Here is a 26,730-nt window from a genome sequence, read left to right as displayed (position 1 = left end):
CAGAAGAGCAGTTCAGAGGAGAAGGTGGTCCCACCACTTGCTGTGATTGCTGCAGAATGGACCAGGCACTGGTGGAACTCAGTGCAGCCTAGTTGGCAGCTTTAACAGTGTATGAAATCTTGTCACTTCCCATACAAGAAAAATAGTAAAGAAATCTGGTTGCAACTGCCAGTTCCTGCAACAGGACTCCAAAAGAAAGCCTACAGCTCTGTTCTTGTTGAAAACTGGGCATGTGATGGCAAAATCATGTGCTAAAGATACAACCTGACTGGTAATATTTACTACCTACATTTGGCCTGCCAAGGTTGGCTTCATGGTTCCTTATCCAGGAGGAGTTTGGGGCACAGAACACCTTGAGCCTTAGTAATCCTCACAAAAATAAAAAGCTGTTAAGTATTGATTTGACCTTGAGAGTTATTTTGAAGCTGACTGACCACCAAAAGCTCAATACAATTTATACTAAAAAGGCCTCTTGCAGGTTAGTTACCACATTTTCTGATAGAAAAGCAGTTTGCCATAGCATCACTGCATTTCATACGTGATGGTGGAGATGGCTGTCATAACACAAACAGTTGCCTTGTATAATGCTATCCCTTATATCCCAGAGCTCACTCATATTCAGGGATAATAATAATGTTCAAAAACAGAATTCTGCACTGAATGAGTAGTTGATTAATTCCATAATACAGTTATTAAAGTAATAATCATTGAAATATTTGAAAAATAAACCACATCAGCCTTCATTTAATATTTTGATTATTTCTCATAGACTCCCAAATACATTAATCTGTTTTCATAGAACAGTTTGATTTTCTAGATTCGAATATGAAAAAAAAGCTCCCACAGAAGATTTTCTACACAGCGCAAGAAATCCTGTTTTATTTTAAAAATTGTATTATTAGAGAAGGGATATGACCAGTGAACTCTCAGGCCATGATCTCACCTTTACCCAGCTCTTACAAAAACATCTGCCTTCCGTGCAAGTCGTTTCAGGGAGCCCTTGGCTCTGGTTAATCGCATGGCAAGGGTGCCTGCAGCTGTGTCCACTCCTGAACAGATCTCTTATCTTCTGCTACTGCTGCACCCTGGCAACCTGACCCACAGCACACAAGGGGGACGAACATCAGTTTTATCTCAGTACGGTCTGAAAAATTAATCAGGGAAGGCTATTTCCCCTCTTGGCCAGAGACTTCCAGATGGTGCCCGAGTGGCGGAAGGAAATTTAGTCCTTCTTAGTCCTGAGGGCTCAGTGGCACCAGGGGACAGACTTCCCCGTTGAGCAGCAGATTTGATAACACGTACGTTTATCTCCTCACGTTTAGAGCGCCCTTGAAGGTTCCCACCACTGTCACCTGGAGAGTCTCATCACTCAGCCCGTCTGCATCCCCCGAGTCCTGGGAAAAGCGGCTGCTTCCAGCTAAATCCACTACAGCACTTCCCTGCTACTGATGCCAATATCCAAACATAGAGCTTAACAAAACAAACAAACCAGAAAAAAAACCCCACACAACTCAACAAACGCGCTCTTTTACGGTAAAAAATTTATTTACAGCAGTAGGTCGTTGCGTTTCTCTGGCAGACACCGCCCGCGGCCTGCCCCGCTCATTATCCGGTGCCGGGGGCCGGCCGTCCCTCCTCCCCGCCCCCCCTCCCTCCTCCCCGCCCCTCTTCATTCATTCCCAGCCCCTTCCTCTGCGCTCCTTCCCCTTCCCCGGCGCGGCCGGCCCGGCAGCGGGCAGGGCCCTCTTCGCCGCAGCCATGGCCGCCGAGGGGGTGGACGAGCGCTCCCCGCTGCTCTCCGCGCCGGGCTCCGGCAATGTCACCCCCACCGCGCCGCCCTACCTGCCGGACAGCAGCCCCCGAGGTAAGGCCGGGCGGGGGGGCGGCCCTGGCGCTGTGGCTGTGGCTGTGTGTGGCGGGGACGCGGCCCCTCAGCCCGGCTGTGGCGGTGTGGGGCTCTCCCCGCCCCGCCCGGTGGCGAACAACAGGTAACGCCGGGCAGGCCGCGCTCCCCCCGCGCGCCGGCCTCAGCCGCTCGGGAGGGAAAAAAAAAATAAATTAAAATAATTGTTTGCAGGGGCAGAACAAGCCCGAACCGGTCTGCTTATTATAACTCGCTGGCGTGCCGCAGCTTGCGTGGTGATTTGGTTGGAGTTGGGTTTCCCCATTAATTAGGAGCGGGATTAAGTGGAGGATCCGGGGCTGAGCTGGGCACGGGAGGGGCTGAGGGAGCCAAGGCTGGTGCCCAGGGGTACTTGAAGCCCAAAATCTCCAGGATGTCCTTGCAAACACGTTTCAAGGCCATAGCTGGTTTTGCCTTTTTTTTTTTTTTTTTTTTTTTTTTTAAAGCAAGTCCGGTACTGCGGTTGCAAATCTGTAGTCCTGGCATCAGTATGTGCTATTTATCTTTCCTGCACAGGCTTAGGAAAAATCGTCTTGTTGATCAATATTGACTATTTCATTTTTAGGTGGAAAAAATTACTTTAAAAAAATAAAAATCGTGATCTTATCAAAGTATATTAGTAGTTTTTTTTCTTTTCCTTTGGATTTTTTTTCAGTTAAAAATTTTAGAGCAGAAATTGAGGTGTGGAGAGAGCTGAAGGAATGAAGACTAAATAAGATTAGAGCAGCTTTGCCAGCAGTACCCTTTAAAATGTAAAATTGCAGTTCTTATCTCAGTAGGTCCAGTGTGTTGGTCCTTTCTTAACAATTTCTGTGTAGATTCATGATATGCATTTAACTAGAATGAGTGAGCATCTATCTGTTTTTACTCATATTTAAACTCACGGAAAGCTAGTCCTCTTGTCTTAATGTAAAAATATATTTCAGTTAGGGATTTAGCTGATGTTGTCTGTTTACTTTCATTTGAACTGGACAAAGGAATATTGGCTTAAAAAACAGCAGAGGTTGGAGGCCTTTGCTTTTTATTTGGGGGTTATTTGCCATCAATTTTTTAGTATTAACATTATCCCCTAAGTAAAAGGAAAAAAAAAACCCATATATATATAACTTAGTTTACATTCTGATGTTTGATGTTTTTATTCTTAGTGGTTCTTATCCTGTGACCATTATTGTTGCATACATTTCAATCTGGTGTTTGATGGTGTGTTTGTTTGTTTGTTTTAGTCTTTATAAATGGAAAATGTAACAAAAATGCATGAGATTAGTGACTCTTGTTTGACTCTTGCAGGATAAAACTCGTGACCTGGAAATGAGCTGGATCCTAAATCCTAAAATCCTCATTTTATTTGGTAGCCATGTCCTCCTGTGCCTTCAGTGGGCATCTGTTACTTGAGATAACTGGCTGGGCACCTGTGGTGGGATGTGGTGCTTGAGATAAGTAGCTTCCCCCCCAAAAAATGAGAAGGAACCAACATAGAGCTTTCTTGAGTGCCAGATATCTCTTGTTTGATCAGTCCATGAGCAAACATACTAGGTAGCAAGTCAGAACTACTCTGCAAAACTCTCAGGAGCTAGCTGTGGGACAGAATTTTGTAGAGCTGTGACACAGGCCTAGCAGCGCTACTTCCCTTGCTCTGTTGGCTTTCCTTAGTGAAAGGATCTCTGCAATCTATGCCACTTTTCTAGCTGACTGTCAGTTTTTATTTCTCCCCCTAGCACAAGGCTAGACTTCGAGGGAAGAAGCATTCCTGTGGAAAAATTGGGTTTGCTTCCCAAGCAAACACCTTCTGCAGAGCTTCCTTGGTTAACATCACCCGAATAGCGTGAAGTGGCAGAGGAAGGAGGAAAAAGCCCTTTGTGTCAAAACTACCCCCTGAATGTTCATTCATGGGTTTATCCCTGTAATTATCTACTGTGCCCAATATATTGTCCTGAATTTTACATTGGAGAGACGTGGTTTGAAGGTAGCCTTCTAGCCCTTGTTGAGCTGTAGCTGAGACCCAGCTGACCCTTCCCTCTGTTAAGCTGGTGGAGGGTGAATCCTGGTAATGGCTCCATGTTTGTTCTTAATGATGGAAGCAAGCAAGAAAAAAATCTTTTCAGTGTGGATGCAGGCCATGGTATTTAAGAAACTTCATAACATTGACAAAGAGTGAAACTATCAGTCCTATTCCCTGTAATAGGATGGTTCCTCAGTGCTGTTTTGTTTGCTTCTTTTAGGTTTCTTGGGGTTTTTCCAGGCTTTCTTAGTTCTTAACAACCTGTCTCTGGCATCTATCACTTCTTCCCTTACCCAACCCTTACCTCAGGGTTGTGGTAAATAATGATAGAGAGTGACCAAGGGAGGAAGGGGCATAAGCACCACAAGGAATTTCTCAGGTTGCAAATGGGGTATCTTCCATTGCATTGCTGTGTTATAGGGGTGAGGAGGAAGTCAGATGTACTGCATGGCAGGGCACTTTGCTCATCTTGCTGAACTAATTACTGTTTTGGGGTTGTTTTTTTTTTTTTTTTTTTTTTGGGGGGGGGTGGGTTGGTTGGTTGGTTGCTGTTTTGTTTGGGTTTTTTCCTTTTTTTTAAGAAAAATTGATAATATAGCTGTAAACTGCTATGTCAGCAGCAGGGAATTCAGTATTTCATTAAATGTCTCCTAGTGTGTATGTGAAGCTTGCCTACTACCCAGTCATGCCCAGCATAACAGACTGACAGACCTTTATAAACTGGTTCTAGGTATTACAGTTAGCCTGAAATTCAAGCTGACAAAAAAAAAAAGTCACACCAAAGTATGCTCGTGTGCTTTGAAACCTTTTTATTAAGGGGCAATGAGCAGCTCACTCTGAGACAATGTCTTTATTTTCCTTTTCACCATCCCCCACCTACTTATGCTTCCCCAGTATACTTTTCTTTACGTTTAATTTTGGTGGCTTCTGCTGGGTTTGGCTTTTGGAGCTCTTCAAAATGCATGTTTTCTTTGAGCATGAAGGTTGCAGTGCCAAGATACCTCATGCTTTCTGCTCTATAGCAAATGTTATTTGCTGCAGCACGGCTCTGAAAAGCAGCCATTATTCTCTTGCTATCTGATATTTGCTGAGCCAGCAGGACAGGAACAGCGAGGCTGCTTACCTGGAAGCCAAGCAGCTCCAGAATGAGGCTGGAAAAGTGACTGGCACTGTGTGTAGGGGCTCACACACCTCGGTTAACCAGCTTTCAAACTTGTAAGAGTTATCACTTGGAAATGGGCTATAGAAAATTATAAATGTCTAGAAGGTATGGTTGTAAATTTTTAAAGTATTCCAGGATCACGGGAAGCTGAAATGTTGGTGGCTGTGTGTCTCTTCACTCTCTGATAAGCCTTAAAGGTATTGCTTGCCTTCGTACAGCCACCCTATTCCCAGCTGGCAGAATTGAGCTGTCCCACTTTAAATGGAGAGGACAAAGTCAACAACTTCTGTAAAACAGCTGTTGCTTTTCAGAAAAGCAACCTTAAACCTAGGAGTGAACTCTAGAGGTGTCTTGACAGAGAGTTTGGTATTTAGTCTTTGGAACATGCCTTTTGTTTTCTGGCTGCCTGTTCCCCCAGGCAGAAAGTGTCAGCTGCTCACTGCAGGAGCAGTTAAGCAGCCTGCTGACTGCCAAAACTCGCTTGCAGCAGCCTTGACTTTGCCACCGTGGTTAAGTCACTGCTGTCCCCATCATGTAAATCTCTAACCTGATTTTTGGAGTGCTCTAGTAGGCTTGAGCTTGTTTCTACTTGCCAAAGTGTGTGGGTTGGGGTTTTGTTTTGTGTTTGTTTTTTAATGTCTTGTAATGTCTCATGTCCTGCATGTGGCAGCCTTACTTAAAATAGGGTATCACAGTACGGCAAAATGCTGATATTTAATATTTTTGCTGCGTTTTTTCTGAATGTATTTCTTCAGAAACAGAAGAAATAACAGTACTGTTACCTGATATTTCTTAAGGATGTTGTTTTCTGTAACCAGTCTATCAGAGCTGAAGGCATGAAGTTCACTTCCTTAAGAAATAGAGCATCAGTTAATGTCATGAATTCAGAATTGTATTGCTGCATATAAGTTAATTTTGCTTCTCATCTGAAATAAGTAGAGTATATTGGATGTGATTCTGAGACTCTCAATGTATCTGTCTCTTTCCTGCTGCCTCTGTGAGTTAAAATCCAGCACAGGTCTGGGTCATACATAAACCAAGTAGCAAAGAGAGATAGTAGCATGGCTGTTCAGCGTGCACTTCAAAGATGTATGATGACTTTTGGATCTGAAGGGCAGACAGGGTTTCTTATATCCCTCCAGCTTATGACATTCACTTCAAGACAGAATGAAGGAGTGATGAGTGCTTTCTTACAGGCTTAAATGTAGTGCTCAGGCTTGTCAGCTTTGATAGCAGCCTGTGATTTCCCTCACCACCCTCCAGCAGATACTGCTCTGTTCAGTGCTGTTGGTAAATGGGAAGTAGGCTGATCTCTCATTGCTTCTCTGAAGATTTTGTTAGCTGCTTGGATGTCATTTTTGAAAAACTTATTGAAGCCCAAGGCTGCAGAGCATTTCAAACTACTAGTATTTGAAAAGGCTAAATATGAACTACTGAACATCCCAGTTCTGTATTTGCTTACCTGAAAAGCCCCGAACTTGTTGATGAAATGAAAGTCAGCTATTATATGCTGAAGAATTGTGGTGATAAGCTTGAGAGAGATCACTGTGTTTAATTATTTTCATTCCATGGATTCTTCAGCCTCAGAGAATTTTCAGTGTTTCGTCCCTGTTTTGCTGTGGGCTCAAGACTGACAAAGCTGGAGTCTGAAGTCTGCTCTTCCCTAGAGGCCTGAGGCCATTAAAGCCTTCCTTGTGTGAACCTCTCCAGAGTGACTGAAGACCTTCTTGTCCATTGGTACTTTGGCTCCTGGACAAGAAAAATAGTCTGGACCCTTTAAAACCAGAAACTCTGAGACTTCAGGGTTTTTTCTTCAGGACAGCATAAATTTGCTATTGCACTCAAAAAAAGAAGCATTTCGTGCCACTTCCTATCTAAGACCTGTTTTCTTAACAAGACTTTTTTGGGTTTTTTACCTGTAGTATCTTCTAATATACGATAAACACTTAACTGTATTTCAGTCTTTTTAAGTATTTGTGAATGCTGTTTATGACTCTTCCTACTTGTGTCCTTGTTTAATTTTCTGGGGTCTTTTTATTCAAAAGCCAGTTTCTACTAATCTGTAGTAGGTTTGGGGCTTCTTAGTGTTTTTTCTTCGTGCATTTTCTAAGGATTGCAAAAAGCTGGTTTGAAATAATGTTGCATCAATAAGTTTTGTTGGATCCAGATTTCTGGGATGATTTACTGTGTGTTTGTGTTGCTGGTTTGCTTTACCTACAACTATGGATGGTGTTTGTGTACACGGAAGTTGTAGCGGAGGGGAAAGCAAACTTAGTTTTGTTCTATGCTTATTCTAAACACTGACTTTAAGGTTTGTTTTTTTCTCTTTTTTGAGCCTGTGACTGCTAGAGACTGTACTTGCTGGAAGCATTTTTTGGACCCTGTGTTTTTTCAGCTGGGATTTCCTTGTCTCTTGCAGCAGAGCTTCCCCCTCCGTACACTGCCATTGCAAGTCCAGATGCCAGCGGCGTGCCCGTCATCAACTGCCGTGTGTGCCAGTCACTCATCAATTTGGATGGCAAGCTACACCAACATGTGGTTAAATGCACAGTCTGCAACGAAGCTACAGTAAAATGGATTTTTAGCACTTTTCTTCTTGTGGGGGGGCACTGAGGGGGTAGAAGTCATGTCCTCACCTGGACAGGGTGGGTCCCTCCCTGCCAGTGTGGCGTGCGAGCTCCAGGCGTGCTGGCACGAGGATGGTCACAAGCAGTTAGAATAAATCTTCATGTGGTTGAGCTGGCTTTGCAGGATGTCTCCTTCCGAGGAGGGCAAAAAGCAAAGATGTCATTTAAGTAATTACTCTTCTGTAAAGAAGGATAAAATTGGTTTTGATGGGATGAAGAGCAGTGTAGAATTGAGTTATTCTAAGAGTGGGAGAAACAAAGTAATGCCTTTCTCCTGAAATACTATTCAGTCACTTTGTTAGCTGTAACAGACCACAATAAAACAACTTTGAAATGTTTAAGTCTTAGGTTATTTCCCAGCCATCACAGACCTATTTTTCTTTTCCTCTTATTTCAAGTCTTCATTATTTGGCTTCCTGATTTTATTTTTTTTTCTTCCTGCCAGTTTTAGTTCTGGGATGTAATACTGCAGTGCTCCACACCTACTGCAAGCATTTGCATGAAAAATACTGTATTAGATTTATTATATGGATTTATTATATATTTGTTATAACTTTTAGTTATGTCCTGAAAACAGGAAGCCTGAAAACTGCAGGATTTTTTTTTTCCACTTAAAAGAGAGTAGAGAACCTGCCACTGAAACTGATAGTCACTTTCCTGTCTAGTATATACTGTTTCAAGCCAAACAAGTATTTTGCACCTTTTGATTTGCTGCATGAAAAGGACATTGAAATTTGACTCCCAGGTTGGAGAAAGATAATTTCAGTACAGTTTAAAATAAGATTACAGTTTGGTGATGCTTTCATATTCTCTTAGTGGCCAAGAAACAGACTGTGATCATTTCACTGTTGAATAAAGGCATTGTACCAGGCAAGAAGGGTTGTTTGATGTTTTGACTGGTTTTGGTGGCTGTTTTTTGTTGGTTGTTCTTTTTTTTTTAATAGATCACTATTTAAGCTCACATTTAAAAAAAATAAGTGAACTGAAGCCTTGAATTGTCATCGCTGAAATATGAAAGTTTTTTCCATGAGTTTGCAGAATTTGTTTTAATAAGGAAATTGTCACTTCTTAAGAAAAGAAAAAAATTCTAGTTTTGTGTTGACTCTGAAGTTTCCTCTGTAAGAGGAAGTGTATTTCTCTGTTAGCAAGAACTTTTCACTGAAGTTGTTCTGCTTTGTCATCCTGTTATGTGGAAAAAAGTGAATTGCTATGTCTTCTGATGTGTGTTCTCTGGTGGTTATGGTTCTTTGTTTTGTTTTGTTTAGCCAATCAAAAATCCTCCTTCAGGAAAGAAGTATGTTAGATGTCAATGTAACTGTCTCCTTATCTGTAAGGATACATCTCGGAAAATAGGCTGTCCAAGACCAAACTGGTAAGAATAAAACACTCTCAGTGCCTTGAGATGATTTTCTTTAAAGCAACTGTTGTCTTTGTGTTGAGTATTCAAAACTAAAAGAAGTTCAAGCCTCAGTCTCTACATGGACACTTAGAGAGCATTACTGAATTGCTGCAGAAAAAGGTAGTGCTAGTGTACATTTTGAATACATTTTTTAAGATTAAAGAGGAAAGCTTATTTTTCTTTTAGTCTCAGGTGTGTGTGTCCCATTATATAACTACTTTATAAGTAAAAAATAATATAAAGAACAATAGAAGAAAATCCACTTCTTGTTTCTGGGACACAACATTCATAATTTCTTGGAGACTTAGTTATTGTAACCACACAGAATATTCACTTTGCTAAGCTCAGGGTAGGGATTCAGAGTGAAATGGGAGATGGAGTATTAGCTTGGCTTCATTCTCCTTCCTAGTTATGCTGAGTTTTCATTCTCTCTGCTCTCAACTTTAATGTACATGCTTGTTATAAGAGAAGCAATTGTGATTGCCTTAGTGATTGTTCTTACTCTTGGGCTTAAGGTGTTAAAGATTCCACTGGGGTAGGAGAAGTTTGATTGTAAGTGGTGCAGCTCTAACAGGAGAAATGGAGAGGAAGGCTGAGTCTGCAGATACGTGAAGGGAAGTTCTACCCCACCAAGTGCCCTAGTCACTAGTCTATTGGCTCTTCTGGTTTGGAAACATAGTTTGAGACTTGTGAGAATTACTCCTTTTTTTACTAATGCTCTGTTGGTTAGGACTTCAGAACATTCCAAACATTTTCTCAGAGAGCAAAACTGTTAATGGGATAATTCAGTTATAATATATCACATGGTTGGTAACTAAATTAAATCAGAAGTTCCTTAATTTTATTAAAATAATCTCAAAAGCACACATCTAAGCAGTTTCACAAAGACAGTCTATGTATTTGTCTTGCTAGAAACTGAGCAAAATTGATGTGGTGTACTTTGAAGGAGAGAGTTGGGAGTATGCCCTAAATGGAAGACTCCAGATTGAAGGAAAGCCATTCAGAATACAATTTTGTTGTAGATGGAAGAGATGCAATGCAAATTAAATATTGCTTTAATTTTTCCTTTCACTTTTTTCATGCTAAGAAGTCTCATCCTCATTCTGAGTTGGTTAATTTGGGTACTGTCATTTTGGACTGACAAATTGTGTAATTAAACTGGAAACACATTGAACATAAAGGCAAATACTTTCTTTAAAGTAAATTGATTTCATTTAGTCAGTCTAGAGTGGTTTTCCTTTTTATTTTACTCAATTTGAATGGAATTTTTACTGTGCAAGTATGGATATACTGCTTGTATTGACATGGTTGTCAGTAGTGTGGGAAGGAGAGCTAGATTATGGGAGATCCTTACTCTTTCTGCATGTTTCACATGGGTATGTACATTTCAGTTCTCAGGCTTGCTTAGCCTGGGTATTAAGTTTTCATTTTTCTGAGGAGCATGTCTGTCATATGCTTGCAAGTCTTTGATCTCTATAGGGTTTAGGCTTGTATGGCTGATCTTATAGGGAAAGAGAATATTTTTAAAACTGAAAACACTTGGAGAGTGACCAAAACTGGGTGCATCAGCTGTTTAACAAGTAGATTATAGTTTAAAAGTGTAAAAATATTTGGTAGTGACTGAGCTAATTGTTTGAACGCATCATCCTTCTCTTTTGCTGGCTAAATTACATGTGTATCTAATGTTCTTACCACAGTAGACGCATCATTACTCTTGGTCCAGTAATGCTGATTCCAGAAGAGCAGCCAGCTCAACCTGCCTTGCCAGTTCAACCAGATGGAACTAGAGTGGTGTGTGGGCACTGTGGAAATACATTCCTTGTAAGTAAAGCATCACATTCTCCTCGTCGCCTCACTGTGCTGTCCCTCAAGCAGTTTGTTGTAAGCAGTTTTGAGAGTGTATTGCCTCACTCTCTGGCATTGACTGAGGAACTAAAACAACTTCAGTACTCATTATTATGGATGTATGGTCTGTATTTGGTTATCTTTGTAGGTGTTTCAAGAAAACTTTTAACTCACTGTCTGTATGTGGATAGATAAATCCCAAAGTCTGTCTTACTGAGTTGTGATGTGAGAGTGGATGGTGCTGGAAGAGGAAGTTGGTCTTCCAGGTTCTCTTTAGGCTTGCAGTGGTGGCTGTGTTCTGCAGTGGCCAAGAAGGCACTTCTGTCATTGCTGTATGAGCCCTGGAAAGCTGTGGGTATGGCACTTGGCTTTGGCATGTCTGTAGGTTGTTGGAGAACTGGAGGTTTTCATTTATGTGTGAGAGTGACAGTTGATCGCATTTTTGAAGTGGCAGGATGCACAAATGCTCTTCTGCTGTTGAACTCTCTTTAGCCTTCTAAATGGACAAGGTTCTAGCTGAATTTTGATTGCAGTACACAAGTAAGCTAACTTTGGCTTCATCATCCAGCAGTGATTGAATCTCTTTCAGGTTTGCGAGTTTTAGGAAATGGGTAGATAAGGGGTACATTTAAAAAAAACAGTCATGAGAGAGGCGGCATATTCCTGAAACGAAGGATTATAAGATACGTAAAGATCAGAGAACACTCAGGTGCTTGTTGTGCAAGGAAAAAGGAAGCTTAGAGGATGCCACATCATGTTTGCTTATACCAGCAGAGAGAGAAGGGTTGGCTTGTGATAGGCTCTGTAATGGAATAAGCTTGTATTTTTAAGTCTTTACTTCAGGTTTATGGATCAGTGAGGTGCTTTCATGGCTTAACCCCAGCCAACGACTAAAGTACCATGCAGGAGCTTGCTCACTGCACACACCACCCAGCCCACCTGCCCCAGTGGGGAGGAGAACTGGGAAAAAGGTAAAACTTCTGGGTTGAAATAGAAACAATTTAATGATTGAAACAGAAAAAAAAATATTGCTAATGATGATAATAATAATAGTAATGGAAGGAGAGAGGAATAAAACCCAAGAGAAATAAGTGGTGCTCAATACAACTGCTCACCACCTGCTGACCCAGCCAGTGCCCCAGCAGTGATCAGCATCTCCCAGCCAACTCCTCTCAGTTTGTGTACCAAACATGATGTTCTGTGGTGTGGAATAGCCCTTTGGCTAGCTCAGCTCAGCAGTCTTTGGCAGTGCTCTCTCTCAGCTTCTTGTGCACCTCTTTGCTGGCAGAGCATGGGAAACTGAAAAGTCCTTGACTTAGAGTAAACACTACTTAGCAGCAGCTAAAACCCGAGCTTGTTACCAACATTGTTACTGAATCCAAAACAGAGCACTGTACCAGCTCTTAAGAAGAAAATTAATACTCCCAGCTGTATCCAGGACAGGTGTGCTGTAATGTCTTAACTATTACAGTAGGTGATGAGTGCAGGGAGGAGGAGATGGCCCTTAAGCTTCTTTTTTTTTTTTTTTTTTTTTTTTTTTTTCCTCCAAGAGAAATAGGAATATGAAGAGGAATTTATAAGTAATGTGCTAACTGGAAAGCAATTAAGAGAGATGCTTGAGAAATATTCTGTTTACTAATTCTGCCTATATATTAAAAATTACATAATTTCTTAGAACCCTAGCTGAAGAGCAGTAGTCTGAAACTGAAGATAGCTGAAGTGGGTTTTCTTTGACTTTTCTTTTTGGCTTATCTTTAGGGACTTTCACAGGCATGGGTGTTTTACTTGTCTTTACTTACTTATTTACTTTAAATAAGTACAGTCCAGATTAACTTTGTAGTTTACGCTATGAACTACTTCAGGTGAATATAAGGGAAAGAAAACAAACCCATAACGTCAAGTTTTGCTCATAACTTCTAGATTGTGCCTTAAAAGGCAAAGTTTTCTATTTTAGGATTTGTGCGTGTGACTTCATATCTTCTGGTTGCTTTAGGGAACTGCAACATTTTGAACTTCATAGTCCTGTCTGCCAGGATAAGACCAATTTGTCTCTTCATGATATGTTGAAAAGAAACTCTGAACCATTAGAAACTGGAAGCTTGCTATTTTTTATGCTGACTTATCAAGAAACAAACCCTTTTTTGTTCTTCATGTTACACAGCTTCGCCACCAGTCTTTTGCTTCCACTTTTTTCTGTAATTAAGTCTGAGATTCTGAAAATATAATTTTTAGTTAAGAAAAATCAGGAAGTTGCTTGGTTTTGATAATGAGCAAAGAAGCAACATAAAAGCGTTTTAGCCAGCCTGGAAGCTCACTTTCTGAGTTAGTATTTCTGCCTTTTGATCCCTCCATGTTGTGAAGAGTATACATAGTGCTAGATGCATCTCTCAGCAACTCAGTAGGCTATCCCTTTTACTTTACTTGGCAGTTAAAAAATAAATAAAATAGACAAGCAAAGCTAGAATCCTTGGGATGAAAAAGTCAAATTGTCATGTTCTATGTTCTTTTAAAAGAATCAGCTTGTTCACCACCTTTCCAAGATTTTTTTTCCCATTTGAAAACATGACTATGGAGCCTGTGCACATGAAGGGGGAGGAATGGGTTTCACAAATTATGAAAAGTGTGCTCCGTGCTATGGAGTGCCTTGAAGTTTCTCTGTTTTAGCTGGAAGAATGGCTTAGTACTGAAGTGAAATTGTAGGCAAACTATCAATACTTCACATCTTGTTAATCAGATTTTTTTTTTTCCCCTCTTGGTAACCTGATAGAAGTTCTTTCTGTGTTAAGGTTTCTACTGTTTCTGGCAGGTTTGGACTTGACAATAGAAAAGGAGGGCAGGATGAGGATTTAATTGTGTTGCTAAATATCAGTTTGATCTGGTTGGGGCTGTTTTGAGAGCTTTTGGACTTGAGCTGTGAAGTTACTGTTTCTGTCTGTAATGGCTGTAAGTCATTCCCTGCTCCTCCTCTCAGAGGGACCTCTGCTTGCAGTGGTCTGTGGCTGTCAGAGGCTCAGTTGCCTTTGGAAATGGGGGACCAGAGTGGCCTGTCCCTGTGTCCTCCCCCTCTCTGCCATCTTCCTGCTCCTGTCCTGCTTTCAGAGGTACCTCAGGGACAAGAAGCCAGGAACAAGCCATGGAAGCCACAGGCTGTAGGCTAAGCACTGTGCTTTGTCAATTTTTTTTTTTAAACTAATCGAATATGAAAATTACTTCTCCTAATCAAATAATTGGATAAAAAGCCCATTAAACCTTACAGAAAACTTAGATATGTTTTAGTTTGTGAAAGTATTTTGCTTTCACAAAGGACCAGAGGAGAATGGAAGGGAAGCTGCCTTTGCAGAAGCAGCTGTATGTAGGACTGTGTATGTATTTATGTACATATGTCTTGTTTCGGGCTTTTTTTTTTCACTGTCTTGTGTTGAGTGCATTGAGAACTATTTTAGGCTTAGAAGGAAAATGTTTGTCTATTCTTCCAGTAATTCCTTTGATGGATGTCTGGTTTTGTCCACAGTTGAAATATTGACGAGCTCTGGACTTCTCATCTCTTCATCTGTGTTTCAGTACATCTAACCAGGAATTTGGGCTGTATATTGTATTGCTCCAATTAAAGCAAAGAATTGTATTCTCAGCTGAGAGCTAAATTTCATGTAACTGTAACTTCTTAATGACATGAATCAATATTAGGTACTTTTAAGCACTCTGGAATATGGGTAAAAATGCCAGCTTAAGCATGATTTAGAATGTGTATTAGCATAACCTTTCCCCACTGTGCTAATATGATTTGAGTTCTTGTACTTTGAAAGTCTTGTCACAATTTTGCTTTTTTCTGCAAATACTTCTGGTCCATGTAAAAGGCACTATAACAGTTACTGCTTCTGTTATTTCCAGGTAACTCTCAATGAAAACAGATTATTGCTAACTCCTTTTTCCATCAATATTTGCAGCCCAAATGCATTTGAGTTTGTAGCTGTTAATAATTTGGGCTAATAATTAGAAATCTTAAAACCCTGGAAACATCATTAATGAGTAACTAAGGAAATGGAGTTGCCTACACTGTGATACAGAATTGAAATTGGTGTACATAAGTGAATTCAAGTGAAGTTGAATTACAAGTAGGTAAAATACTGATCCTAGAATTAGACGTTGTTTTATTTCTGGAACTGCAGTTTTAAAAAGCTGCAATAACTGCTTTGGTGGGGCCTCTCTCCATCCACAATACTGACAATTGCTTCTTATCCCACTTTGACTGTGTAGAATCAAGGGAAATTGAGTAGGTTTTTGAAAAGGATGCAGAAAAATACTTAGCTTGCTCCTCTGCCAGGTATGTGGAAGTAGAATTAATGCTATTAAAAGCTTTGCTTGGATGGGGAGTATTACAGGACTTATTTTAAGGAATAAAACAGAAGTCTGCTGAATCAGTTTGGTCAAGTTTTGTAAACAAATAATACCAGTTACATAGTTGTTCTGTAAATGTGTAAATGGATACTTCAGAACAAGAAAATTAAAGATTGGGGTTTTTTTGTAGTGGAGGCTTATCCCCAAGTAAATAAAACTGAAGGAGATGTTCAAGAGTAGGAAAATACTCAATAAATACCACAGTTGGAAGCCTTGCTCACAGCAGAATCTCTTCATACCTATAAGGCACAGGAAGACACATTTTTCTTTGCTCATAAAATCATAAAATTCTTCTCACCGTTTAAATGGTGCTTGCTGTAGGTTGGTGCTGTTTTCCATATGAGGGTGGACTCTGGTTTTGATTCGTGGTTATAGCAGTTACAGCACTGTTCACTCCAGTAGGACAGCTTCAGATTTCTCACAGAGATAAGGCAGGGCCTAATGGAGACACTGGAGCTCTGCACTGTGGCTTCTTTCACTGCTTTTAACTTGTAGTGTGGCTTTTGAATCACCAAGAAAACCTCCAACTAACCTCCGCTTGAGAAAGGCAAGGGAAGAGAGCTGCAGTTACAAAATAACTGCTTACAGGGAGACGAAAAACAGCTTTATTCCCTTGATCAAGGCAAACATGTTTAAAATGCTTGTTTAATACTGTTATCCCGGAATGAAATATAACAGAACCTGCTATTTTTAAGTGAATATATCACTGTGTATCCCCTGGTTCAGTTAGTTTTAGGCATTGCTTTCACTAAGGCTGTTTCTCACATAGGTTTTAGTCTGAGCATGGAAGGTGATGACCCTACCACGTACAACTTTACATATTGTTTTTTTAACAGTCATGTAAAATAGCCAGTAGTGTTTTCTATCTCATTGATGCAAAACCTAATATCTACTTTCTAAAATATTCTTTAACATATCTTTCTGTGTACCTATAACTTAGTTTTCATAAGTAATGCAAGGTTTGGGAAAAGATTGGAAAATAATTCCATCTGTAATTGTGCCTAAGAAAACATGCTTATTTTGATTGAGGGTATATTCATAGTCTTTAAGTAAGAGAAGAAAACCTATTAATATTATAATATTGCCCATGCTATGCCTGTGGATGCAACCACATGACGTCAAGCAAATTTTGTAATACTGAGGCAAGTCATGGGAAATGTTCACATGGAAATCCCAGTCCGATGTTGCCACTGACAAAAGGGCATCCCATTTATAGAAGAAAACAAGAAATGAGTCAAAGAAAGTCTGAGAAGCAAAATGTTTTCATAGTGACATTTAACATTAAGTGCAACAACCATTTTCTCAGGTCTGATTTTCAAACTTTTTCCTTTTTTTCTTTTTACAGTGGATGGAACTGAGGTTTAACACACTAGCAAAATGCCCACACTGCAAAAAAATGTAAGTTCTCTGAAAGCAAGGTTATATAAATTACTGTGAAGTAGCCACTGTTTCTTCTGTAAGTCTTTGGGGTAAAATGTGTTGGCTGTGCTGATTATTTTGCTGTGCTCATCTGAACTTCAAGGCTAAGGCAGATATTGCATGCATCAATTCTCCATTCATTATGCAGAAATCAGTAGCTTTGACAAATCCACCTGCATTTATGAAAATGCTCTGATGGAATTGATAGAGGCAAAAATAAGCTGCCAGCAATAGACAGGAATGGAGTGCTGAAATAAACATTTTATGTCCTTGAAATTTTGCTTCTTCATACAGTAGTCATCAGATGCCATCTTTAAAGGTAGAACTTGAATCACTATTGTAAAGGGAGGAAAGGAAATAATATTGTCTTAATTTGAAGAGGATTTACTGACACTGTAAACTCAACAACTAACTTGTGTTAAGCATCTTAATGCATTAACTTGTTTAAAGTTTATGAATTACTGTGGAATCACTTGTCTATTTATTTGTTATTACTTCAAGAAGAAGAAAAATTAGAATACAAGAGCTATAAGCTTTTTGTCTTGGTTTGAGTTGTTTTGGGCCTCTCTTTTTGAGTATTTGTTTCACCTTTTTTATCTGAGCTCAGGAATTCTTAATCTGAATTGTTGCACTAGTAACATACTTTAATTTTGCATAGGATCTCAGCCAAAGGGTGTGAAATAAGACATAAATATTACTTCAGAGACCTTCATGTCCTGCTGATTTATTTAAATATTTGTCTTCCTTTGACAAGCAAGTGTGACTTCCAGTTAAAGGCACAAATGTGTTTTCCACTGGGAATGGAGAACCTCAGCTGTGTTGCACATTGTAGGACAACTAGCAGGTCCCTTAGGAAGGAAAAAGCTTAGGATAAATGTATTGTAGGTGTGGGCATGGCCTGGCCTTCAACACTGGTTGAAATCTTTTTATTGGAGTGTTTGACAGAGAAGTCAGTCTAGTGCTGTGTTTAACCTCAGGGGTGTAGCTGACCCGGTGTGCAGCTGTGGATGTGTTCTAATTTGCTTAGGTTAGATAAACTCAGCCTGGATGAGGTGCTGCTTTGCAGGGCTGTTTGCACTGCCACGTTAAGTCTGTTCATTCCTTGAGGAGGGGTTGGAGTTTTGCTGGTTGCCTTTGTTTTAAAACTAATTGCAATTATGTTTTTATATTTTATGTCACCCTTGCTAGCTGACCTTGGGTTTTTTTCTCTTGACTCTTCTTAGGTCAGTGTTGTTGTTTAACCTTAAAGTAAAACCCAAACAAGCAAAAGACCCAACCCTAACAATAACAGCAGCAAAATAAGCCACACTCCAAGCAACCGTCAAAAGTCACAGCATGTGATCTTTTGGTCTGTCTTCTGTTGATTAATGTTGCTCCTGTTTTAAATTCCAGCGAAACTCCAAGTTTTTCCTAGTATTTTCCTCCATAAAGTGCAAAGCATGCTATCCATATGTAGGAAAATGGGAGCCTCTCTGCAGTGCAATTTGTGATAATTACAGCTTGCATGGCAACTGTATTGCAAAATGCAAAACAAATTTTAACAAGTGGGCATGGCTGTCCTTGGGCTGAGGATGCAAACTGTGGAATATTGTAATTTAGCTTTGAAGGAGTTGCTTGGTGCTTTCCCGTGTTTGAGATGTGATGGTTGGGAGTTCTGTGCTTCCAGCAGCATAAACATTTCAATACATGGATTTAGGGCACATCACAGGTAAGACAGAGCTTTGAGTCACGATGATGGAATAAAAAACTGTGGTGACCTGCTTTCTATCAGGTCTTTGTCAGAGATCATCGTAGCCAGGTAGTTAGAAGGGTTTCATCTTACTAATGCAAAACTTCTTCTGTTAGTAGCTGAATAGTCAGATGTAGAACTGTTGATTCCTTCTGTTGATTCAGCTGATGATGGTCACTGAAAAAAGGAAAGTGTAGACTAAGGCAAAAGGCACCTTGAATCACTGCAACAGTAACTTTTTCAAGGAGATGTCAGCTGACACTTTTAGATTTATAATTTTGTTTAAAATGTTTTTCAAAGTGCATTGAATCTCTGCAAATTGTTTGTGACCTTCATTTGCTTGATGGATACTAGATCTTTATATTAAGAATGTCTTCTAAAACTGCAGGGGAGATCAGAAGTCATTACACAAAAAAGTTGATAATAAAACAGTGTTTAGGGAGAAATAAAGCCATCATACCTCACAGTACCTAAACAAAGGAACCTCTCATACCTGAATGTAGGGAGAAATAGGATCTTGTCTGTTTTAATCCCATCTATTTGCTATCGTTGTGATACAACTTTGGTTTTTGAGGCATTTATTTTGTCTTGCAAAATAGCTTGGGAGATGTAGGAAATTAATTGTGCTGTAGAGAATAAAATCTTATTTGGTAAATGACCAGATCTCTTTGGAAGTGGACTCTGAATCTGCAATGTCAGTATAGGTAAGGTGTTGGCAGAACACTTTACTGATGTGTAGTGGCTCTGCCTGACACAGGCTCTTACTTGCATTGGGAAAACAAATGTAGCTAATGAGGAAATTGTCATGATACAGTTCTATTTTATAGTGACACCTGGGAATGGGGGAAAACTGTTTATTTTTTTGCTTATTTAGTGTTCTTCTGTATTTTTAAATAGCAGATGTTTTTCAGTTTGTTTTCCAAGAGTGAGAGATTCAGGGAAGGCTTCTGGTGTTTTTCTCGTTTAATGATGAGGAAGCAGGAACTGTTTTTTTGCTTGCTGTTCTCTTTCTCAAGATGTATATTAAGTCATCTAGAAAACTCAGTTCATTAATTCAGTTACTAGAAAGAGAATTGAATGGTACAGGTTATTATTTCACAGTGTCAAATCTATTTTTTTCCTGTAGGACCTATCTCTTTTACTTTTTAAGGTCTGCCAAAACTATGAACCCTAATGAATTTGGAACACCTTTGCCCCATAAAGGACTTTTAGGAAACAGTGTGATGTTGGAACCTCATCACTACTGTGGAGGCTAATTTCAGCAGTGCTACTCATCTTCAAAATACTGGCATTTTAATTTTCTTCTTAAAAACATGTTTGAAATCCTGGTCATATTTGGGGCACAAGAGACCCAGCATTCCTTCCTGTACTACTTCTTTTATAGCCTTTGTCCCATGTGGCAGTTTCCCCCTCTTCTAATTACTCCCTGATGCAATATTGGATTTGGCATTTTTTATATCTGCTGCTGCTGCCCAGAGTTCTGGCAGGTGCTTTTACTTCCTCAGCAGCATCTCAGAAAGAAGGAACTGCTGTTTCCTAGATAGCTCTGTAAGAGAGTTCCCTCATATTCCCACAATGGAACTAACTGGTTGCTTCTGTGTTATGAAAAAGTTCTTTTGATCCCATTTTTAATATTGCCAGATGTGCTTGTCAAAGTAGTCACAGTTGGTACGTTTTTGGGATAGTTTCAACTTCCTTTATTCTAAGTTAGTGAGGGGTTTTATGTGTAATTTGAGGTGGCTAGAGGGAAGCCTCACTATCTAGAGGGGGCCAGTGGCTGGGTATCACTCTTGGGAGGTGAAAAATGAATTACAATTTGTTTGGGACTCCTAGGTCTGTTATGTGACTGTATAAACTTTAATATCTTTAATTACTCATTCCTTTCTGTGAAAAGAGAAAGGCAGCTAAATTGAGACATTCTTTACATTTCCATCTTGTGATATTTGAGTTGGTGGTTTCTCTCCCTGCCTTTTTTACTGGATAGGAAAAGACGCTTGAGAAATATGGATGGAAAATACACACAGCACCTGCAGTGCTATGATTACAAAAACAAGACTGTAAGCCAGCTCTGAAAGTGAAAGTCTCTTTCCCAGAATGGACTTTGCGCGCAATACACGGCATGGTAGCTATCATGTATGTTTTAGGTGTATTGAATGTGACATTTTTACCTGCTTATCTTATGGTATCCAGCTCTGTAATAGAATTAACTTTGAGTACATAGCCACAAAATCCTGCAAAGGAGGGAACCTAAGGTCAGTTTGGCAAACTCAGTCTCTTCCCTTTTTCCCTTTTAGAAAACTACTGTTCGGTTTTATTATTTTTAACTGATGTAACTTGGAATTGAACAACATAGCCCTTTTCTAGAATGGCTGTAGAGTGGCTTTTGGGGGAGTATGTGGAGATGTATGTGTGAGAGGGTAAGATACCATTATTTGCCCAAATAAGGGAATTCTCTTACCCTAATCCTACCCCACGCACCCTCCAGTGTCCCATTTCACTATGTATGGTGAGATTTTGCTAAGGAGGTAATTTCCCCATGGAAGTTAATGAGCAGTACTGTTTGGGGACTTTTCCAGCTCCTCTGAAAACAGCTTTTGAGTAGTCACTTTATTCAACTCTTGCCTTGAAAGATGAAGCTCAGTGTGTTAACTTGAGGACTCTGGTGGTGTTATTCTCTTGGAGCATTTCAGAAATTCCTTGTAAAGAAATAACGTTGAAGTAAAGCTGCTTAAAGCAATCTATTTGAAGGCTTTCTAAGACAAATGCTTAAAAATTTTTAGTCACATGCTAAGCATATGAGGCCTTGCTATGTGGTTAATTAACTGGAGCCAGAAATTTGGTCAGTCATATGATGCGTGTACTACTTCAATTGTTTAGCAGTGCTTTTTTCTGGTATGCATTTATCTTGAGTAAGTTGAACTATCATGAGGTGAGTAAAAGCATCACACAATTCCAGAGGTGTCTTGATCTCCCAGAACTAATGATAGCATGCTTCAAAACACCTCTAAGATAGATAATACATGTTTTATAAAAACACTTCTGCCTCTTAAGTCCTTTTAACTGTGTTTCAGTGGACTTAAACCATGTTCCTGTTTTCCTCATTAGTAAGCTGTATGTGATTGCAAATGTGTGACTCAGGATGTATTTGCTAAATGTGTTTGCTGAGCTTCTAGAATAATTTTTAACCTGTAGTAAATAATGTAATGTTTTATTTGTATTTGATATTCTGCTTGAGTGAAGCACTGTAAATAGCTTGACACAGCAGGTAGACACAGAACGGTCTGTCCTGGAGTTCATAGTCTAGATGATGAGTGACAGAACTTCCAGGGAATTTATTTACCTTGGTTGTCAGGAGTGATTTGTGAAGCTCATAGAAATTGTGGTAGAACTCTGAAAGAAATTGCAGAATAAGAACAACTTGTCATGTTCTTCAGGTTGACTTAATGGCCTAAAGAAATTCAGTATTTGGAGATGTTGAACGTGGAAAAAAATTACATGTCTCTGACTAAAATGATTTGTGTTTATCTTCAGAGCAGTTTAGTCACTGAACTGTATTGAGTATCCAAGAAATGGATAGTGAAGATTGTTCTTAATGACATGTAGGGGTGATAGAAGTTATTTTCAGTTACTTAGATGCAGTGAAGTGTTGAAGCCATATGCTGATGTACTAAAAGTCTGAAGGTTGTCTTGCAGTCAGCAAGGAAGCTGAAAAGCAAACTTGAGTTTTGCCATCCAAAGGCTATCCAAGACAATTACTGGGGTGCACTGTGGGTGCAGAAGGTAAACACACTCAAACTGTGGGTGTGGCACCATTCCCTTTCTTGTAAGCATTTACATTTTTAGATAATCACCAATAGCTCCCCTTTAAAATATGTGGATTCTGTCCTGTACTTTGTAGTATAACTGTAGACTTTACTTATAACTCTATAAACATAAAATGGTGTCTGTGTATTGCCATTCTCTTTCCATCCCCACATTGAGACTGCCCAGTTACTGTTGATGCTAGGGGTGGTTTCTGTGGTGGTTGTTACTTGGTTGGCTGGGTTTGGGCTGTTTGTTTTTAATATACAAATACATTTATTTTCTAACAGTTCTTCTGTTGGAAGTGCACTGCCACGGAGGCGCTGCTGTGCATACATCACAATTGGAATGATATGCATCTTCATTGGTGTTGGATTAACTGTGAGTGATGTCCCCCAGAAAATTTGCAACTGTGTGCAGGGTTGTGTGTGTTCAAAGGAATTCTCTTAGTTGACCAGCTCTTTTCCCAGCATTTGAATAAATCTTCCTAAACTGATGTGGTTTTTCTTATCCGTGTTAACTGTCATCTGAGTAAGTCAGAATTTTTTTTTTTTTTTGAAAAGGCACTTTGATAATCTTTTTTCTGATGTTAAATTTGACTCTTCATCTCTAAAAACTTCAGTTTTATAAAAACTGGTTCACTTCACTGTAGAAATACTGGAACATCTCGCTCTTGCTAGAGCTCTCAAAACTTGTAGGTTTCCAGAAATACATGTTGCTGTATAGCCAGAATTATAAGTTCCTCTGCTATAGAGGTGAATAGGATTCCAAGCACTAGAAAAATGTATGTCTTTGTAATTTGTACAAGCTGTAAAGAGTAAAACCAGTTCATAAGCTATTTACAAATAAAAAGGCTCACTCTGTTGTTACTCTGTTACTTGGAAAGCTATCTGGCTTACCAGCATCTCATATGGGTTACTACCTGGGAATCTACTTTGTACCTGGGAATCCCAGAAAAATTTGTGTGAGGAAATACCTCCAGTGAATTCATATATGTAATTCTCATTATGCTTCTAACTTGCATTTTAACTTGAATAATTATTTGTGTGATCTTAAATGAGTTATGAAGGATTTTCCAGGTTTTCTATTAGAAACAAAGCCAGAAATAAAAGCAGTAAGAGACAAATCTCTTTTCCTCTTTTTTTTTTTGACCTTACTGAATTGGAAAATTACGTAAAAACATTTTTCCATTTTCTAGGCTTGTGTAGCCTCCATCCTTGGAGTTATTTGGGATGTAGAGGGATTAAAACCATGAACAACTTGGTCTGGCCTTGGGGTTGACCTTACTTTGATTGGGGAGTTGGCACTGGAGGTCTCCTGGTCTCCCCTTCAAGCTCAATTTATCATATGGTTATGTAAAATCAAGCTAATAAAATACCCAATTTACCCTTCCTAGAGTTGAGAGGGTGCTGAAAGGCTTCTCCTTAATATAACTTGCTCTTCCCTGAAGAACAGATAGTGCTGTACATTTGACACTACTGTTTTTTCTCTTTTTAGGTTGGTACACAAGACTTTGCCCGGCGATTTCACGCAACATATGTTTCTTGGGCTGTTGCTTATCTCTTAGGTTTAATCTGCCTCATCCGAGCCTGCTACTGGGGAGCCATCAAAGTCAGCTATCCAGAGCACAGTTTTGCGTAGACAATTTGTTAGGTTAGAGATGAACATCTAGTAGTTCTGGATACTACATCCTGGACACTTTTAAAATCTTTCCTGTAAGGATTCCATTCTGTTCAAAGTAGTTTAAAGACTGGGGGTCTCTAAGAACAAATGTTCATTGCACTACATAATATGCAAATAGTTTGTTTTGCTGCTAGATTCCCTAGCTCTGAATACTAAAGCTGTGTTTACATGTTCATAACTCTGTCTTTATAGGCGTTGAATTTTATTTTGACAGACAGTATTAAGTTTTACATTTCCTTTGTTATGTTAAAATCCGTCTGCCATTTTTCTAGATGATCAGTAAGAATTCAAAAGCAAGAGTGTTTATAAGTGTTTCTACAGTAGCTTCATGTTTGTACTTAACACTTTAACTAAAATTATATTCAAGTGGCTTGCTTTAAAACCTAAGCAATAAGCATTTTGCTTGAACTGCTTTACTGCATCTTTTGCCTAAGATCATAGTGACCTTATTCAGGAAATGGAAGTTGTGAGTGTTTAAAAGACTGACACTGTTGCTAGAGACACATTTGTAAACACTGTATGCTTGGAGGTTTTTCAGGTAGAGAGATACTATTTTGGTAGTCCAATTAAATTTCCATTTATCCAGGATTGGCTTTCAGTTAGGATAAATGCTTTCTCCTCAAGGATCCTGGGACTGAGGTTTTGGGTTTGGTTTGTTTTAGGAGTTTTTCTTTTTGGTGTTTTTTTTTTTTTTTTTTTTTTTTTTTTTTTTTTAACCTGGCAAGTCCTAAAAGCCATGCTCGGATTACGGAACTTAACTCTGGTTCTTCGTACAAGTTCCTTTACAGGGTCTAAGGGAAGCATTTCATGGGTTGGTTTGTCATACTTCAGTGTCATGTAGATGGCAATAAGACGGTGATGGGTTGCCTCAGAATTTCCTCTGATCACATCAGATTTTCCCTGCTTGGGAGAGTTATGACACTGGTCACTGCAAAGGGAGACACTGTAAATTCTCATTAACTGCTGTAATAAGGAAATGAATAAACTGTTACTTGGACCATTCCATCAAAGTACATCTAGTCAATTTAGCACTGACTTGTCAAGAGAATACGGAAACAGAAAGGTTTTTCTAATGATGTATTCACAAAGGATTGAGGGACCAGTTCTTGCACTGCCCATCTTTATAATTTTAAACAAGTTTTTGCTAAATTCAGAAGGAATGTCCTGAGTGATTTAGACAGCTGTAGAAATTTAGATAATGGGGTCAGATGGGTAAATTAATATGGATGTTTCAGGGATACATGTAATTTAAATTATCTATGTTCCTGCTAAGTCAAAATGATATTCGGATAAGGATTTTGGAGCACAATAAATGTAAATGATCAAACTGTAAATGATCTGTCTTTGTATGACGCTAAATGTATAAAAGCAGTAGCTCAGGATTACAATGTACCTTTTACAAATAAAGTAATAAAGAAATAAAGATTATTATTCAAAACTTAAATGTATTTTTTTATTTATATGTCAGTAAAAATGCCTAAGTGGATGAATTTCCTAGTATGATATGGGAACCACGAAGCACACCAAAGGTGAGCTTTGCATTTTTGCCAAATGGCAGCCTTAGGAATACAAGAGAGCAATAATAAATTGCAATTACCTTGATCTTAGGAAGAATGAGGAAGTAAATAAGAGATAAAACCACCATTGGGATTCTATTTTCTTGAGTCAGCCAGTGACTTATTGATGGACTAATATACTCCCTACTTTTCCTAGTGCTTCTTACATCCCTTCACTGTTGGGATTTGCTGTACTCACTTGCATTTGGACTTATGAATACTCTTTCCTGGTACTTTGTATTTCAGGATACTGCCTGCGCTCCACACTGTGAAATAAAGTAGGCTGGGGCTGTATAGAAAATCATCCACTGCTTTTGTAACTTCAGTGAGGGTGACATTGGGAGGGGGTTGGGTATAATGTTATTTTAATGAATCAAAGGAATTTGTACTTTTCTTCCCTGCATTAAGCTGTACTTCCTGTCATGTGTTTCTCCTTTTTCTTCACAGCCTTTTTCAGCAGATAGGATGGTACATGGACAAAGTAACTTACTTTTGTCTGGATTAGGCTATTAGCACAATATTTGCTACTAGTTTTACTACTACTTTTGCAAAGTAAAACATGGTAGTTATTTCTGTGAAATATGTCATTACATTTCAACCACTGCTGGGTGCATAGAATTGTGATATTTTCCCCAGCCAAGAAATCTAATGGTAGAATCCGATAGGATGCAAATGGATGTGGCCATTTGTGAAGTGGGCTTGTAGACAGTTGTGATGTTCTGTGCTGAGCTACATATGTATCAATCCAATAAGCTTCTCTGAACTTAAAAATAAAAAAAGTTCCTGTCCTGTGCGTACAGAGCACTAGAACAACTTTCAGGTTTTAGAGCAGAAACAATCACTCATTGTTTTTGTTGATTTTCAATAGTCCTTTCCTCAAGGTAATTTTGTGTTAAGTATGGAAAGGACTTACTCAATTCATGATTAAGGACTTCTGTACTTGGAGGTTTTACTTCCCTTCACTGCTCTCCTTCCACTCCTTTCTGCCAGAGCTTTTACACAAATTGTGTGTCCTTGACTAGGAAACACTTGAGATCTTAAACTTTTTTAATTATAAACATACTGCTCAATAAGTCTTTTACTGATTTTATTTATTATACCCACCATACATGTTAATATGTTGTCTTATGAGGCCAAGAGGGTAGTGATTCTGAAAACTAGGTTATCAGGAAATCTTTGTCACAAGTAGCATTTTGAAAGAAGCTAATCTTT

At 39.2% G+C, this 26,730-nt stretch overlaps 1 protein-coding gene across 1 annotated transcript; it reads left to right on the top strand.

Annotated features, from left to right (window-relative positions):
• The first annotated feature begins 1,737 nt into the window (after positions 1-1,737).
• On the top strand, positions 1,738-25,406 carry PIP4P2 (phosphatidylinositol-4,5-bisphosphate 4-phosphatase 2). The gene is made up of 7 exons (XM_083861954.1): positions 1,738-1,864; positions 7,484-7,632; positions 8,957-9,063; positions 10,788-10,911; positions 16,676-16,728; positions 22,570-22,660; positions 23,777-25,406. Exons 1-7 carry the CDS (start codon positions 1,759-1,761, stop codon positions 23,918-23,920), a joined length of 774 nt encoding a protein of 257 aa, XP_083718080.1. The 5' UTR covers positions 1,738-1,758; the 3' UTR covers positions 23,921-25,406.
• The last annotated feature ends 1,324 nt before the right edge of the window (positions 25,407-26,730 follow it).

Source organism: Zosterops lateralis, assembly GCF_965231275.1.
Source record: "Zosterops lateralis genome assembly, chromosome: 1".
NCBI lineage: Eukaryota > Metazoa > Chordata > Aves > Passeriformes > Zosteropidae > Zosterops > Zosterops lateralis.
Note: the sequence above shows the minus strand (reverse complement) of the source record. Positions and strands in the feature narration are given on the sequence as shown.